Source organism: Canis lupus, chromosome 1, assembly GCF_011100685.1.
Source record: "Canis lupus familiaris isolate Mischka breed German Shepherd chromosome 1, alternate assembly UU_Cfam_GSD_1.0, whole genome shotgun sequence".
Taxonomy (NCBI): Eukaryota; Metazoa; Chordata; class Mammalia; order Carnivora; family Canidae; genus Canis; species Canis lupus.
The window spans coordinates 56,411,838-56,428,353 of NC_049222.1; the positions used below are offsets into that span (position 1 = coordinate 56,411,838).

The 16,516-nt window shown below is 49.7% G+C and overlaps 1 protein-coding gene across 1 annotated transcript in view; it reads left to right on the forward strand.

Annotated features, from left to right (window-relative positions):
* Window positions 1-16,516, forward strand: part of SMOC2 (SPARC related modular calcium binding 2) — a 158,482-nt gene that overhangs the window by 30,845 nt on the left and 111,121 nt on the right. Inside the window, exon 2 of the mRNA NM_001177803.1 lies at window positions 14,774-14,945. Within this exon, the coding sequence (NP_001171274.1) occupies window positions 14,774-14,945 (172 nt within the window). The remainder of the gene's footprint in view (window positions 1-14,773; window positions 14,946-16,516) is intronic.

Sequence of the window (16,516 nt, forward strand, 5' to 3'; positions counted from 1 at the left end):
ACAGCAGCGATCTCTTCTCTCCCCGTTCCACAACCAGAAGTCCAAGGGCAGGGGTGTACAGGGTGGGGGAAGAGTTGGCCCCAGACCCCTGTCCGGCTCCCGGTGTTCATGCTCTGGCATCTTTGGTGACCCCGCTTGTTCGTCCTCACACAGCCTTCTCCCTGTGTCCATGTCTGTGTCCAGATCTCTCTTTTTTATAGGACAGCAGTCATATTGGATTCAAGGCTTATCTTCCTTCAGCATGACTCAGTTTAACTTTACTACTTACATCTGCAATAGCTATTTCCAAACCCGGGGACATTCTGAGGGGTGGGAGCTAGGATGTCACAGGCAGACTTGGGGGGACAGAACTGACTCTGACACCCACAATGGTACGTGAGGTCACCCTACTCGAGTGTAGACTGATCTGAACTAGATCATGTCAGCAAAGACTCTATTTCCAGATACGGCCACATATGCAGGTACCAGGGAGTAGGACGGAATATTTCCGGGGGTGGGTGGGTGGGGCACAGCTCGGCCCACAACATCTGCAAAACACTCTCGACCTGATCCCATGCCTCGCCTTCTGACCTGCAGCCTCGTGTAAGGTGGAGAGAGCAGGCCTGATTTCTGAATGCTCCTCTAGGAGGAGGCCATGGGGGGACCCAGCTCCTAGGGCAGCTGTGCCAGGTGCTCTGCACACAGTTCCATCCCGGAGGGAAGAGGAACTCGTCCTCTGGAGGGCACAGCAGTGCAAACTGTGGTGTGCCTGGAGGAGGTGGCTGCAGAGGGGCTAGAGGTGGGGTGCTCCTGCTCTCCTCCTGCCCCAGTATCGCAGATGCTGACACACATGGTTGGAGGAAAGAGGTTTCAGATTTTAAAACTTGCTGGGACCTGAGAAATCCTCTCGTGCCCCAGTTTTGTTTTTATTTATTTATTTTTGAGAGGATCACACAAGTGGGGAAGGAGGGGCAGAGGAAGGGAGGGGGGCAGACTCCATGCCCAGCCTTGACCTCCCCACCCTGAGGTTATGACCTGAGCTGAAACCAAGAGTTGGGCTCTCAACCAACTGAGGCCCCGTGTCCCCTGCTTCAGTGCCCTTTGCTGTGGCCACGCATCCACGCAGCCAGGCCCGAGGGCTCTGGGATTTGCACTCCCTGCTCACACTGCGGTGGGACTTGCATCTGCTTGAATCTGTCTATGGGTCACTTAAACAGGGCAGGGAATATGCTTCCCCCCTAGAGGGTGACCCTGTGTAACTTGGTGGGGGGTCACTCCTGACAACGGGCAATGCCTCTGGGTCATCGGCTAGATGTCATGGCGGGTCAGCCTAGGTCGCCACAAGTATTTCTCCTATCAGGCCCTCCCTATCCTGTCTCTGAGCAGGGCAGTGCTGGTGGTCTGGGTCCAGCTGAGGCTGGACGGGCTGGATGAGCAACAGCCAGACACACACGAGGCTGAATGGGGAGCTGACCTCAACACACTCACCACGTACTTTATGTCTGTGAGATTGTGGATTCAAGACAGTTTCCCGAGCACATGAGGACCGGCTTGCCAGTCAAGGGCAAGAAGGACCCCAGGGTGTGGGGTCAGGGAGGCCTGAAATCCTCCTGTGTGACACCTGCTGGAGTCAGGACAGTAATGATAATTGTTATTCCTACTAACGAAGTAGTTCATGAAATCTTAAACCAAAACAGTGTTTGGGTAGTGGAGTTAAGACGTCCACACCTGTGAGCCACAGGGATGTTCTCATCTTACCGGACAGGGACACAGAACAGCCAGGTGAGTTTACGGGACTGGGATTTCACTTGGCTGTTTCCAGAGAGCTACTGCCCTGCTGGCCTTATCAGCAGGACTGACACCGGTGGGCATGGACCGTGGAAGTTTACGAGCCTGAGGATGGTGAGCTGTGTTGTTCGGTGTCTTTGGTCTTTTCTGGAGCAAATCTCGGTGCTTTTGAGTATGCGGCGATCACAAAGTGGCCGTCGGAGGACCAGACGCTCATCCCAGGGCCCCTGTTCTTCAGGGAGCCCTGTCCTCACTCCAGAAGCCAGTCTTCTAATTTATTGATTTCCTTTAATTAATTTCTTTGTATTTTAGTTCATTTTAATATCAAATTTGCCTCTGGAATTACCGATAAATTTATTTAAACAGAATAAGGTCTCCTCCATCTTTTACTTGTGCATGAAGAATGGCAGGTTGTATTTGAAGGGGGATTCCTTGTGGAGGCAAAAAAACAAACAAACCCCAAAACAAACAAAAAACACCCTCTGTATCTCGAGTGGAAATGCACACTGTGTCTAGAATGGAAGTTTAGCTTGCCATCACAGGGGGATCCTGGTGGCCTGGACCCCATCCTCTTGGAGATATGCTGTGCACACAGGCGTGGAGTTTGTTTGGCTCACGCTTTCATCTTTTCCTACGTCTACTTCCCTCCCAGTCCCGGTGGGTTTTAGAGCCAGACCGTCCCAGAGGCCAGAAGGAAGCACCACTCGTGTCCACCTACGCCTGCCTGTGTCCACCCATGCCCACCTGTACGCACACTGATGCCTGGTTGTCACAGCTGCTGCTGCTTGATGTGCGGCACTGGAGGCTGGCAAGTTCCCTCCTCAGTGACAATCCAAGGCCGGAGGGGAGATGGTGAGGCCAGAGAGGCTGCGTGAGCACCCGAGGGACCAGGAGATGGTGGGGACATCATTTTTTTTTTTAAGATTTTATTTATTTATTCATGAGAGAGAGAGATAAACAGACAGACACAGGCAGAGGGAGAACAGGCTCCATGCAGAGAGCCTCATGTGGGACTTGATCCCAGGACTCCAGGATCATGCCCGGGCTGAAGGCGGTGCTAAACTGCTGAGCCACCCAGGGATCCCCGGTGGGGACATCATTACAGAGCAGCGTCACTTTAGCTCAATAGGCTCCTCTCTCGGTTCTGGACAGCCACAGGTCGGCCACACATTGATGTGCACGCACGTGGTGGACTGGTCTCCCCCCGCGGGATAGCCTTCCACGCGCGTGGCTCGCAGGCACCAGCACGGCTGCCTGCACAGGGAGGGCCTGTCTCCGCTCCCCGCATGCCGGGCCTTGCTGGGTTACACAGGCTTCCACAGGAGGAAATTCGGTTTCACCAGACACGTTTTCTGGAGTCTTTCATAAACTGTTGGGAAGGTACTTTCCAAGGACAACCTTGAAAATTGAAATAAAGACAAAACCAAAATATTTGGATGCTCGGAAGTGACTTCTGTGAAGGACGCTGGCTGCAGCCTTCATCTTTCTTGGCAGAAGTTTGTTAAAAACCCAGATCCCATGACTTTTTGCAAGATATTGTGTAGCTTTGCACAGTGGTGGCAGCAAATGTTTTATGAACAGTACCCAACTCTAACATATCTGACGACCTTCCGGAGCCAAGGACAGCTTCAGGAAATGACATTCAAAGTATGAAGATATCTTCAGGATGGATGCCACTGTGATAATATTTGGCTCCCCAATAGTATCATCACAGAAAATTATATTAGTTTGGTATAATAATATCAACATTTTATTTTATTTTTTTTCCATTCCTACACCCTATGTCTTTTGATTGGAGCTCTTAGTTTATTTACATTCAGAGTGATTTTTGATAGATACGAATTTAGTGCCATTTTGTTACTTGTTTTGTCATTGTTTCTGGAGATATTTCTCTATTCCTTTCTAGTCTTTGTCACTTTTGGTCTTTCCTTCCCACTTACAGAGTCCCCTACATTATTTCTTGCACCTCTGGTTTATTTTTTTTATTTATTTTTTATTGGTGTTCAATAAGGGAACTCTCTTACACTGTTGGTGGGAATGTGAACTGGTGCAGCCACTCTGGAAAACTGTGTGGAGGTTCCTCAAAGAGTTAAAAATAGACCTGCCCTATGACCCAGCAATTGCACTGTTGGGGATTTACCCCAAAGATTCAGATGCAATGAATCGCCGGGACACCTGCACCCCGATGTTTCTAGCAGCAATGTCCACAATAGCCAAACTGTGGAAGGAGCCTCGGTGTCCATCGAAAGATGAGTGGATAAAGAAGATGTGGTCTCTGTATACAATGGAATATTACTCAGCCATTAGAAATGACAAATACCCACCATTTGCTTCAACGTGGATGGACCTGGAGGGTTTTATGATGAGTGAAATAAGTCAATTGGAAAAGGACAAACATTATATGGTCTCATTCATCTGGGGAATATAAATAATAGTGAAAGGGAATATAAGGGAAGGGAGAAGAAATGGGTAGGAAATATCAGAAAGGGAGACAGAACATAAAGACTCCTAACTCTGGGAAACGAACTAGGGGTGGTGGAAGGGGAGGAGGGCGGGGGGTGGGGGTGAATGGGTGACGGGCACTGAGGGGGGCACTTGACGGGATGAGCACTGGGTGTTATTCTGTATGTTGGCAAAATTTTAGGTAAATTACACCCTGGTTACTTAATTTAATTTTATTTTTTTTAAGATTTTTAAATTTATTTATTCATGAAAGACACACAGAGAGAGAGAGAGAGAGAGAGAGAGGCAGAGACACAGGCAGAGGGAGAAGCAGGCTCCATGCAGGGAGCCCGACGTGGGACTCGATCCTGGGTCTCCAGGATCACGCTCTGGGCCAAAGGCAGGCGCCAAACCGCTGAGCCACCCAAGGATCCCCTGGTTACTTAATTTTAGATGAGCAAGTTGACAATGCAGATATATTTTGTTTTCAAAAAAGTGTATAAATCCTGGTTTTCTCTCCCCAGTTCAATGGCAGCTGAGAAAACCTGTATTCCATTGGCCATGTGTCCTAGTTTTAAGTGCCTTTGTTATTGAGCTCCTCACCAGTTTTTGCCGTCCAGGGTTATTTGACGTGAACGCCTAATGGAGTCACCCTTCAGAAACCATAACTGGACTCCGTGCCGTGGCCACTTCTGTGAGCTTCGCAGCTCAACGACCATGGCTTCAGAGTGCTGTGATTCTGAGGCTATTGGATCAATCCTAAATTACAGTGTGTCTCTGTTTCCATGATAAACCTCCCTGTTTTCTGGATTTGACATGATTCCAAGCACATTGGTCCAGATCTTGGAGGGATTGTTAAATAGTCATACCAGATGCTGTTCAGAGTAGCTTTGCCTCTTAGGCAGTCCAGTGGATTTACTCTTGACGTGATGGTGGCATCTGGGGCTCGAAGCTGGACCTGTGGAGCGGGCCCTGTGGCAATCCTGTCTTCACCCTGATTAGAAAACTTTCGGGGGTAGAAGAGTCTTCTCTTCCTCCCTCTCCTATTTTTCTGGATGTAACACCTGGCATCTTTCTACAGAGATAGAACCCATCAAAATCTTTTTTGGATAAATGAACCTTCACTAGAAGTATTTGCTGGACTCATCATCACTGCCAAGAAGATGGGAACAACTTGATAAGGATGTTGGAACTTTGCAGTGCGTCTGACTTGGGATGTGGCTGATTTTCTGGGGCACGGAGCCCTGGCCCTTGGAGCAGACATGATCTGAGGGTGCAGCTCTCCCTATGGTGCTGTTCTGTGCTTCTTCCCCCCAAAGCCAGCACAGCCCCCAACAGGAGCCGCGCCAACCAGGGTGCAGCTGCAGATTCGCCCCCGGCCCCTGGGGCTGCCAGGTCTCTGGGAGTCGGCCGTGTCAGCTGGCCCAGCTGAATCAGAGCATTGGTTCCTAACCCCCAAGTTCCCAGGCTGATCAGCCGGGTGTGTCCGAGGATGTGGGGAGCCCGTGTGTGGATGTGGACTCGCCTCCTGGCAGGGATTCATTCTCTAGATGAGTCATGGAATTAGGGACTCTGCACACCAGGGAACACCCTCCTCCCCACCCTCGGGACTCTGGGGTGTGTGTCCCCCGGCCGGAGGCGGTAGAGTCTGGGAGACCCACGATGGCCAGTCCCCTTCATCCATGACCTCACATGTGCAGCGCTGTCTGGTGTTAACCCGGGGCCGCCTGTGCCAATTCCAGTTGACGCTGCGAGGCTTGTTTCCAGAGTCCCGACACTTTTCTTAGAAAAATCCAAATTGTTCTGTGTCTCTTCAGGACATTAAGTTTCTCCCTAAGATGGGATGATGTGTATGTGATGCTTCGAGTGCCTCATGGAGACAGAAGGTACCTGGTGGGCAGCGACCTGGCTGCCCCTCGCTCCACACCACTGGCTGCTCCGGCTCTCTAGCTGCAACACTGAAATGCCGGTGACATCCCTACAAACCTCTCTATCCCCTCTGCACAAATCTCTCTTCCCTGAAAGTAAGGCATTTCCTTTCTCTGTAATTAAGGTTGTGAATTTTGACATTTTTTTTTTTTCAAAAGAAGCTTCTTTTCTCAGCATTTTGGATTTGTTTCATTATTGATAGAGCCACAGAATTTATTTTTATTTGTGCTTTTGCAACGATTCTAAAAATTGAACTTTAGGGAGATAGATGAGGGATTGACATCACATCTGTGCATGTTAGAGCACAGAGCTGGTCCTGCCTGCGTTAGCACCTGGGGAAGGTGGTTTGGGGATGGTGTTGGATGAAGGGTGCAGATTAGAGCAGAGACCGAGTTCTGCCTGTGTTAGCACCTGGGGGAGGGTGATACAGACGCCCTAGCAAGAGGTGTCAGATGATGGATCACAGAAGCAGCCAGCACTTAGCGAATATGGGGCTTCCAGAACCGTTTCCACCTATCTCAGAGATTGTACTTATGCATTTCAATAATGATGATAATTTTGGGTGGTGGCATGACTGCATTAGAGGTTTCAGATGCTACATTTCAAAGAACTGTGAAGAGAATTCCCTTGGAGGATCCCATGCCGTGGCTATCTCGTAACATAAACCAAGACTGTTAAAAAATGTGAGGAATCTGTTTTAATGTGTAAACCAAGGTGAGAAGGGCAATAAGCCACGTTCCCCATCTGATGATGCCAGACATGAGCCAGCACAGAATGCCCTTCCAGGCAGGAGATGAAAGGAGGAGAAGGTGTTGGGAAGGTAGACAGAAGGTCCGTTCTGTGGCCAATCCTCCAGCCCCTCTTCTGTGCATCCTCCAGGACCAAGAAAATTGGTCCTGTGTTTCAGGTGAATACTTTAGCCCTGGCATCAAGACCTAGAGAAAGATGACCCAGCCCTGGCACCCTTGGGTCAAGGACACTGCCATGCATGCCTGCGGTGGAGAGTAGGGGCCTGGGTCCAGAGTCCTTGGTTTGGTTCTAGTGGTGTCACAGACTAGTTGGGTGACCTCCTCTGAGACTCTCTGTCAGTCATAGGAGGTACCTGTGCATGGTGTCCTCTGAGGACCTTGGTCTCTTCATCTGTGCTCTTGAGAGCTTCCCACCTAGCCTCCAGGCCCTGACAGCATTCCATCTGCACTTGGTCCCTGGCACATGAGCAAAGGGCATTTGGTTCTCTTCTTCACAGAGAAGGGACTCAGATGTGTGTACCAGTTTCTTTCACCCTGGGGGTGATAGTTGTGTTGGTTGGTGGAGATGAGTATGGAGAGATGAAGGTCTTCTCTTGTGCCCTCTCGTCCTCCAGGGATTCCCCTCTGCTTGTCCCCCATTGAGCATGAACCTCCCTCGGTGGTGAGTGGAGCAGGATTCTTGCTGCTTGGCATACAAGAGGGCTGCCCTGGACACCCCATTGTCCGGGTTGTTCACATGGCAAATACTTGTTAGAACCTGCTTCGTGCACAGACTTGTCAGGAACACTCTACAGGAACCAGAGCCTTGGCTGTCTCCAGCCTTGTGACCCTTGCTAGCAGGAAGGGTACCTGGTGGGCAGCAGAATCCTTCAGAATCCCTGTTGGGCCCACATCTTGTCCGAGAAAGGGCGAGATCATGAACACAGGGGCAAGTATGAGGATTCGGTGCAGCAGGGAACACAGATGGCATTTCAGATACCGTGTGGGTCTCCCTGGAGTTTAGACAAGGATGCGGATCTGGGCCCTGTTCTGTCTTCATTCGTAGAGCAGAGTCCCTGACCCTCATGTGAGGTATTTGCTAATACTTAAAGAATGCAAACACGGCCGTCAGCATCCGTGAGGCTTCCTGGCCCCCCCGCTCCTCCAGCTTCTGGGGCGCTGCGGTCATCTCTCGTGACAGCGGTCATCTCTCATGACAGCGTGAGCAGGTCGTTTCCAGCAGGGCTCGTCGCCTGGTTCCCGCTCCCCCCTCGTGATGGCTGCAGCAGCGGGAGTGGTCTGTCCCCTGAGGTCTGGCCAGTGAGCAAATGGTCTGGTATCTCAGCGTTTGGATGCCTTTCCCCTGCTTCCCAGGTTACTCAAGTATTCTCTAACATGTATTTTAGTGCAATTTGTTCTAAGTGCTTTGAAATGAGCAGGAGCCTCAAAAAAGAAACTCCAGCTGAATGCCTTGGAAAAATGTCATTTTATCAACGAAACGCATTTGGTCTTCTAAGGAAAACCAGGACGCACAGAGAAACAGCAGTAATCACTGCCTCTTAGATGCCTCAGGAAACGTGGGGCCACTGGGGAAGTCACAAATCACTTAGAGCCCCTCTGGGAGCACAGAGGCCTGGCCATCGCAGGCAGCACCTGCTGCTGCCACCTGGCCCGGTGCCGGCAGAGCTGGTGGTGGGCACCTCTGTCAGCAGAGGTGCATGATGCCGGGCCAGGGGTCCCACGTGTTCACACGCCCTGTTTATTAGACACGGAATTCCTGCCTTCTGCCCCAGGCCTGTGAATCAGAGTCTCTGGGTGGCGGGGAGGCCAGGGGTCTGCTTGGTGAGCCAGCTGCCCAGCGGACGGCGGTGCTGCCAACACAGAGCTGCGGTGATCCCGGTGTTTAGGAAGTGGAGTCCAGCCAGGGATTAATCCCTTATATTCTTATTTTCAGACACTTCTCATATAAAGCGTTTCATCCTGTTCACTGAGAATTGCTGTCCAGGGAGAATGTTTGTCTTTGGTGCCACCCAAGGGCAGAGCTGCCATCCGAGCTTTTCCATGCCTCGGTCCGGAGATGCCCGGAATGCCTGGCAAACAAGGCGTGTGCCACAGAGGGGGGTGGAGAGACAGCGGGTGTGCAGAGAGCACGCTGCTTGTTCCAACGCGGTCACAGCAGGGCGCGCCAAGCGTGCCTTCCTCCCTGAGTCTATGGTCTGCCCATGGCCTTGGCCCTCTCTTGTTCCTGCGTCCCCAAATCACTGTGCTCACAACCTTCTCTTTCCTCTGCTGTCTGCCCTCATCATTCCGTAGTGACTTCCACAGAGTTAGCTATACAAGCATTTACTGAGCACCAACTGTAGACCAGACACTCTGTGGGGTGGCCAAGGCCGTGTGGATGAATGTGTGTCCTCTTTAGCCTGTAAGGGTGATGGTCCCATTGGCTCCGAACAGTTGGTTGCATGTCCACTATAATGGGCTCCTATGTGCCAGCCTTGCACTATTTCATGAGGCCGTGGTCCCAGAAAAACATCATTTGGCATGTTCCTTGATTCTTCCTGAGAATTCTGGATTCTGGCTGAGAAACTGTCGCTTAAACTAATGGCAATAGTGCCCAAGATCCAGTGAACCCTCTGTAAATGCTTTTATATGACTGAAAGTCCTGTGAGACCCCCAGGTAGGAGTATGACACCTAAGACTAGAAATTCAGTTCCACGTAGTCTTCTATAGGGTATTAAAGTCAAAATCTGCCACGTGCAGACAAGTCAAGTCTGATATTTGGGAGTAATGACGAATGTTGACTAATGTGGTTTTGTGTGTGTGTGTGTGTGTATGTGTGCCAAAGTTCCTTCTTGCGTTAGGGTAATACCATCTGTGTGATTTTTTTTTTGTTAAGAAAGATTTTATGATAACCAAGTTCTCACTGAATGTCAAATTAACATGAATCTGGAACAATTAATAACCCAAGAGATTTCTTGGCTTGGCTCCAAAAAGTGCTAACAAGAAGCAAAAATACAAGAAAATAAATATTGAAAATCGGGTTGATGTGGAAGCAGGTGAGGAAAACAAATAAATAGGACATGTTTGGGGAAAGCAGAAGAGACGGGCACAGCAGGCGGTCCAGCAGAGCTCATGCCCATCCTCAGTTGTGGGCTGGAACTGAAACCTCACCATGCAGAAGGAGATGTCCACAGAGGAGCTAGAAGAATTTCAGGAACAATGGGTCACGGGGCCAAAAGCCAGCAAGGAGTCTATAATAACAGTTATAGAAAGTCTTCCGTCCATGCCAACGGTGAAGGCAGTGCAAATAAATAAAGAGAAAAGTAGCAGTTTCTATACTCCTGCTTTCATCATATTGGGTCTGGACTGTGTGTTTCCATGTCACTCCTGACCATAAGAAGCATCCAGAACCTGTATACCTGAGCGTCTCATCAAAATTGTCCAGACTGTGTCCTGGAGGCTTTCCAGCCCTGAGAGCTCTGTCTTGGATCCCCACACAAAGTGGACAATCCTCCTGGGGTTTGGTACTCAGGGGCTTTGCACCAGCCCCTGCATCATCCCATCTCACACCTGTTGCCCCCCATCAGTTAGGTCCTCTTGTCATAGGCATCCTTTCAGCATTGACTGTGAGAGGAGGGCTGACCCTTCATTTTCTTCCTGCATGATCCTTGAAAAACCTGCTACTTCCTCCTGACCTGGTGACCATGGGTGGTCCCAGATAGTGTGTATCATGGGTGGTCCCAAATGACCTGGCGATCATCTGAGGTCCCAGATGACTTGGTACTGATCATCTGTGGTCCTAGATGACCTGGAGGTGATCATCTGTGGTCTTAGATGACCTGGTGGTGATCATCTGTGGTCTCAGATGATGTGGTGGTGATTATCTGTGGTCCCAGAAGGTGGGGTGATCATGAATGGTCCCAGATGACCTGGTGGTGATCATCTGTGGTCCTAGATTTTCTGCCCCCAAAATTGTAAGCTATACAAGAGCAGGCCCTCTTTTGAATCCCACCATTCTTTAGACCAGAGGAGGTAGAGAGCAGTCGCTCAATAATTAATGATTTTATTTAAAGCTGGATCTGACTCGGTTTGTATTGCCTCTAGCGCGTGAATGAGTGAGTGTGACAGCAGTCTCTCTGGGAGAAGCACCCTGCAGCAAGTACCCAGCTGGCTTCACTCTACCCTATAAGTGTACTTGTAGATGTGACAACAAGATCTCCACATTGGCATCATGGATTTCGGGTCTCGGACTCACTAAAAAGGCAGGGAACTCTGTCCTGGAATCTGAGGAAGCTCAGAGCTTGAAGTGGAGATGTTGTGCCTTAGAACACACTTGTGTTTGTGAACACGCTCATACCTGTCCTTCACCGGCTTTCAGAATTACTCCGTCTTATGCCCCAGTGGGGGTGCACGCTTCGCCGATGCCCTTATTGTGCCCCTGCACCCCCAGTCCCCAGGGTGAGATTCGCCTACAGATTAAGCAAACATACTTGGAAGCTATACTCACTTTTGAGTGACCTCTGATTTAAAAAGTTCTTGCTTTTGTGAATCTTACAGCTGCAGAGCAATGTATTTCTTAATGCTATCCCATAGCATAAACAGTTAAAAAAAAAGTCTTAAATCAACATCTCTGTGGGAAAATCCATCCGCATGAATATTTACAGAGTGTTTGAACCCGTTTCTTCAGTGTTTGGGTTTTGTTCTAACTCTCCCTCTGGCTCACACCTTTGATTTAGTAAGCAAAATGTGGACTGTGTTTGTGATCCATTTGCCTTGGACTTATCTATTTTCCATGCAGGACTCCATGGTGTCCAGACAGACACTGCTCGGGCACCCTCTGCCGCTTCCTCCCGCCACTGTCCTTGCACTTGGGCAAACAGTGCCGCTTTGTTAACATTAAAGACCTGGGGACCCCTGGAACTCTGAGGTCTTTCTTCATGTCACTCAATGTCTGATTTCCTTCTAAATTTGACAAATTACCTTTTATCTTAACTAGTTTGAAGACCCTCAACCAAGTCCTTTTAACAAACAGTGAATTATTTAAAATAGGGCTGTTTTATTTCCCTTTTACGGCCTTTGTTGGTTAAAGAATATAGCCTGGGTAAAAGCTCATTTTCCTCTGTGCACTGTCTCCTTGGAATGTAACTGCCATTAAAAGTGGGGAGGGGGAGAAACGTGCGTAGTAAAGTGTGTGTTCTCTTATTTCTGATAAAGAAAAGCTCCATTGTTAGTTCTACACCATTAAATTATCAAGAATTATGGTCAAATTCCAAATGCCTGAATGTTAGGCTTTCTTTCCTTCTTTTTTTTGTTTTATTGTAAGTTGTAGAATCTGTCTGTCTCTTTGGAGAAAATGATAATTACAATGTCTTACCGTAAGTAATCTGCATTTCCTAACTTAGGGTTTCAGGAGATGCAAATGGACCACCTCATACACATCACACTTAGTGGGATTTGGGTGACTTGTAGCTTTGAGCTGAAATGGGTGGGCGTGGCTGATGGGGCGGGACTGGTCCTGAGCACCTGACTCCCTCAGGTGGGCTCCTGCTTTCACAGGCTCTCTGTCTCCTGTCTCTGTCTGTCTTTGGTTTGTCTCTGTCTCTATCTCTCTGTCTCTGTCTCTCCCTTGCATGATGCTCCACTGTAGGGCTGAGCTATGTGTTCTGAGAGGACGTCTATCAAAACTCCCCGGAGCTTTCTGGGAGGAAAGAGGTAAGGGGAAAACTGGGCAAGATTGGAAGTGACATTGCAGTGGGTGGACGCACCTCCTCAGGTACACTGTGCTGAAGTGTGGGCATCTCCCGGGAGCTGGGGAGCCCCCAGACCTGCACCTCTGTGGCTGGAAAGTTAAAACACACTTGAGGCAAAGTGAGAAAACCAGGCCTTAAAACTCCATAGAGACACATTCAATCAAACGTTCTTACGTGCTTGTGTGGCCCTTTTTTAAGTAAAAGAACAAAGTTTTGCACGACCGCGAGAAAGCAACGATCTGTTTTCACTTGCCTCTCGGCTAAAGGCAGCACACATCATTGTAGCAAGAGAGCTTGTTCTCAGGAAACATTAGGGCATGCTGCTGGAGCAAGTTAGAACAGGGCGTCCCTGCCATGTCCTGGGCCCCGCTGAGGGAAGACCCTGTTGCCTTCTGGGGCTGTCACCTGTCTCATGGCCTGAGCCTTTGTCCAGACATCAGGGACTCAGCCACCTTCCCCAGCCCCCCTGAGTTCTGGGATGTCCGTGTCACACCTTCCTGGTGCCCGTGCCCTCGGCCCTTCCCTCCCAGGACCATGATTAGGGCCCTTCCTCCTTCCCTTGTGCTCTGTCTCAGTGGCAGCCCTGGGTCACCCTGGAAACAGTGCCAGCAAAGACCCCCCCAGAGCTTCATGGGGGGAGTTATGCTACCTTTTAAGGAATGGAGTATCTTAAATTTGAGAATTTCTTTTTTTTCTTGTACTGATGAGGGAAAAAGTGAATGAGGGTCCCTCAGCATCTGAACCCCGTTCCTACTTCCCCAGCTTGGACTCCGAGAGGGAACAAGCTGTTCTGAACACAGGTTCTCTACCTCATAAATATTACTGGGACTCACAATGACAAGTAAACCTGTTCAGATACACGCTCAGTAGTCAGAGGGCCAACCTCCACCGAGCGGTGCTCAGAAATAACGACAGCTCTCCCGCGCCTGGGCGCCTCCGTTGGTGAAGCATCCGCCTTAGGCTCAGGTCATGATCTCAGGGTCCTGGGGTCGAGTCCCAACTGGGCTCCCTGCCCAGAAGTATGCTTCTCCCTCTGCTGCTGCTACCCCTGCTCGTGTTCTCTCTCTCTCTAATAAATAAAATCTTTGAAAAGAATAACCACAGCTCTCAGTTTCCTACTTTTTCCTTCCTTCCTTTCCTCTAATGAATTGCTAATGCTCCATAGGTCAGAGAAAACACGTCCGTGGGGCAGGGGATACGCCAGTAGGCAAAGGCCCATGGAGATCCGTTTATCCCGGAGTACGGAGCCTCCCTGGGTGCTTCCTGACTCCACCTTCACGCTCGCTGTCCCGCCCGACATGACGGGGGCTGCACAGGTGTGAGGCTGGACGGTGTGCAGTGGGATTGTCCACCGAGTGCAGGTGTGGGGCAGGTGGGCCCTGGGAAGACCCTGCTGGCTCCGTGGTGGGGTCTGGGCATCGGGAGGGGCCGAGGCCAGGACGGGGACCCTGGAGCAGGCAGGGGGAGCACGGGCATCTCCGTGGGCTCCCTCGTGGTCCTGTGCTTGCACGTACCTGCCATACGGGGTGAGAACAGGCCCCCTGGCCTGTGTGTCCACTTCATGCTGGGGGTGAGGTATGCATGTATGCAGTGCTGCTGGGCATGTCGTGGGAATCAGTGGCCTCCCAGGGGTACCCAGGGGCTCCCAGGGGTTCCCAGAGGCTTGGGTACTTATTCAGAAGATGGTAATCTAGTTCAAGCAAGTGGGGAAGACACGGTGGCTGGGATACAGGTAGTTACAGTGCCTTCCTCCCATTACCCACCCCGTGGACTCCTGGCTCTCCGCGGCAACTTCCAGGCTGGGGCAAGACAGGGATCGGGCAGGAGGGGCTGGGAAGCCAGTTTAGAAATTAAAAGGCCAACTATGTCATTCAGGCTGGTGCCAGTCCCGCAGCACTCCTGCGCACCCCACAGCAGGTGTAACAGCTTCCTGCACCACTTAGTGTCGCATGTGGGAATCCGGCCACGGGTGCTGGTTTGGAGATGAAAGGTTGTAGAGACCGTGGCAGCCCCCAGCTGGGATTTTTAGGGGTCCCTGTGATGTTCCTGGCAGCCCCCCTGCCATGGGCCGTGGCCTCGGGCAGACTTCTGTCATTGGCTGCGCTGCAGAATGCCTTTTTACATGTGTCTGGCTTCTTTTTTTTTTTCTTCCCCAAGTTTTTGCGAGTTGACCAAGACAAAGACAAGGACTGCAGCCTGGATTGTGGGGGCTCCTCTCAGAAGCCCCTCTGCGCGTCCGACGGCAGGACCTTCTTGTCTCGCTGTGAGTTCCAGCGTGCCAAATGCAAGGACCCTCAGCTAGAGATTGCTTATCGAGGAAATTGCAGAGGTAAGCTGGTGTGATCATTTCTTCAGACACTTGTCAGTCAACCGTGGATGGGTAAGGCCATGCATTTTATCTACATCTTTGCTACATGTAAAAGCTCAAGGGCTTTAGGTGTATGATGTTTTTTTCTTTTCAGGTGTGTAAAGAAGAAGAGTAGTTTCTGGGACTCTCAGGAGCAGAGGCATCTTTTAAAGATGTTTAATGCTCTTCCCTTAGGATAGTTCAAATTGGCAGCATTTGAAATTATTTCATTGAATTATATATACTTATATATGTCATCCACCATAAAAAGCATATTGAAGTGTCACATTTAGAGGTAGCAAGCTGGAGTCTTGGTTGTAGCTAGGACTTGCTCTGTCTGTCTTTGAGGGATGGAAGAGAGCAGAACATACCTTTAAAAAAAGATTTTTATAAGTGAAAAAAAATTTTTTTTCTCCTTAAATATCCATTCTGGGGCACCTGGGTGGCTTAGTGGTTGAGCATCTGCCTTTGGCTCAGGTCATGATCCTCGGGTCCTGGGATCGAGTCCCACATCGGGCTCCCTGCAGGGAAATTGCTTCTTCCTCTGCCTGTGTCTCTGCCTCTCTCTCTGGGTCTCTCATGAATAAATAAATAAAGTCTTAAAAAATATATCCATTCCCACTTGTAGAAAACAGAAGAAAATAATTTATCAAATCTCATCCCCTGAGTTTCCAGAGTTCTGTATCATGTTTTGTCCTCAGACTTGTTTTCTCAGGGGCCATTAGGTTTCAGTAAACCATATACTGTTTCTGATTTCTTCAGAGAAGACTTGAGTGTAAAGCCTCAGATTCACTTGATAGAGATACAGACACATGAAATCTTTGTTTACTCAAGTGAACAACTGATACTCTTGAGGCAGCTTCATTCTGTATGATTCTGAAGTTGAATGACTGCTTAGAACCAGCCTGATTTTTCCCAATAGATTCTGAAGTTATTCACTGTGGGTGTGCCTGAGACATGGCGGGTTGGGCTCCTTACCACCAAAGCTACCCTCACCTGAGCTTTCAGTAATTTATAATCGCTGATCACAGATCACCAAACAAATATAGTTATGATGAAAAGGTTTGAAAAATTGCAAGAATCACATTTCTGGCTCAGAGATAGAAGTGAGCAAAAGCTGTTGGAAACATGGCGCCAGTAGACACACTCGATGCTAGTTTGCCACAGACCTTCATTTGCAATATCTGAGAAGCACACTAAGAGGAAAAACAGTGAAATGAGGGATGCCTGCAGTGACACTTAGTAAACTAACTAATGCTTCTTGTTATGAATGGTTCCCTGAAGAGTAACCTGGATGAGCATGGGAGGATATCACTGTTGGTGACCTCCAGGCCCTCTCCCTGCCTTTGATTGACCTCTAGTTCCTAGACATTCAGTGGCTCTGCAAGAACCTTCAGTTCATAATGCCATCATCAAGGCTGTGGACAGCCTCCTCCATTCTCCAAAATGGCCTGTGGGAGACTTTCCAGAACCTTAGTGCTCTCCCCACCCAGCTCTCCTCCGACAATCTCCCATGTGGGTTTCAGGGACCTGCAGTGACCAAGAGAGCTTGT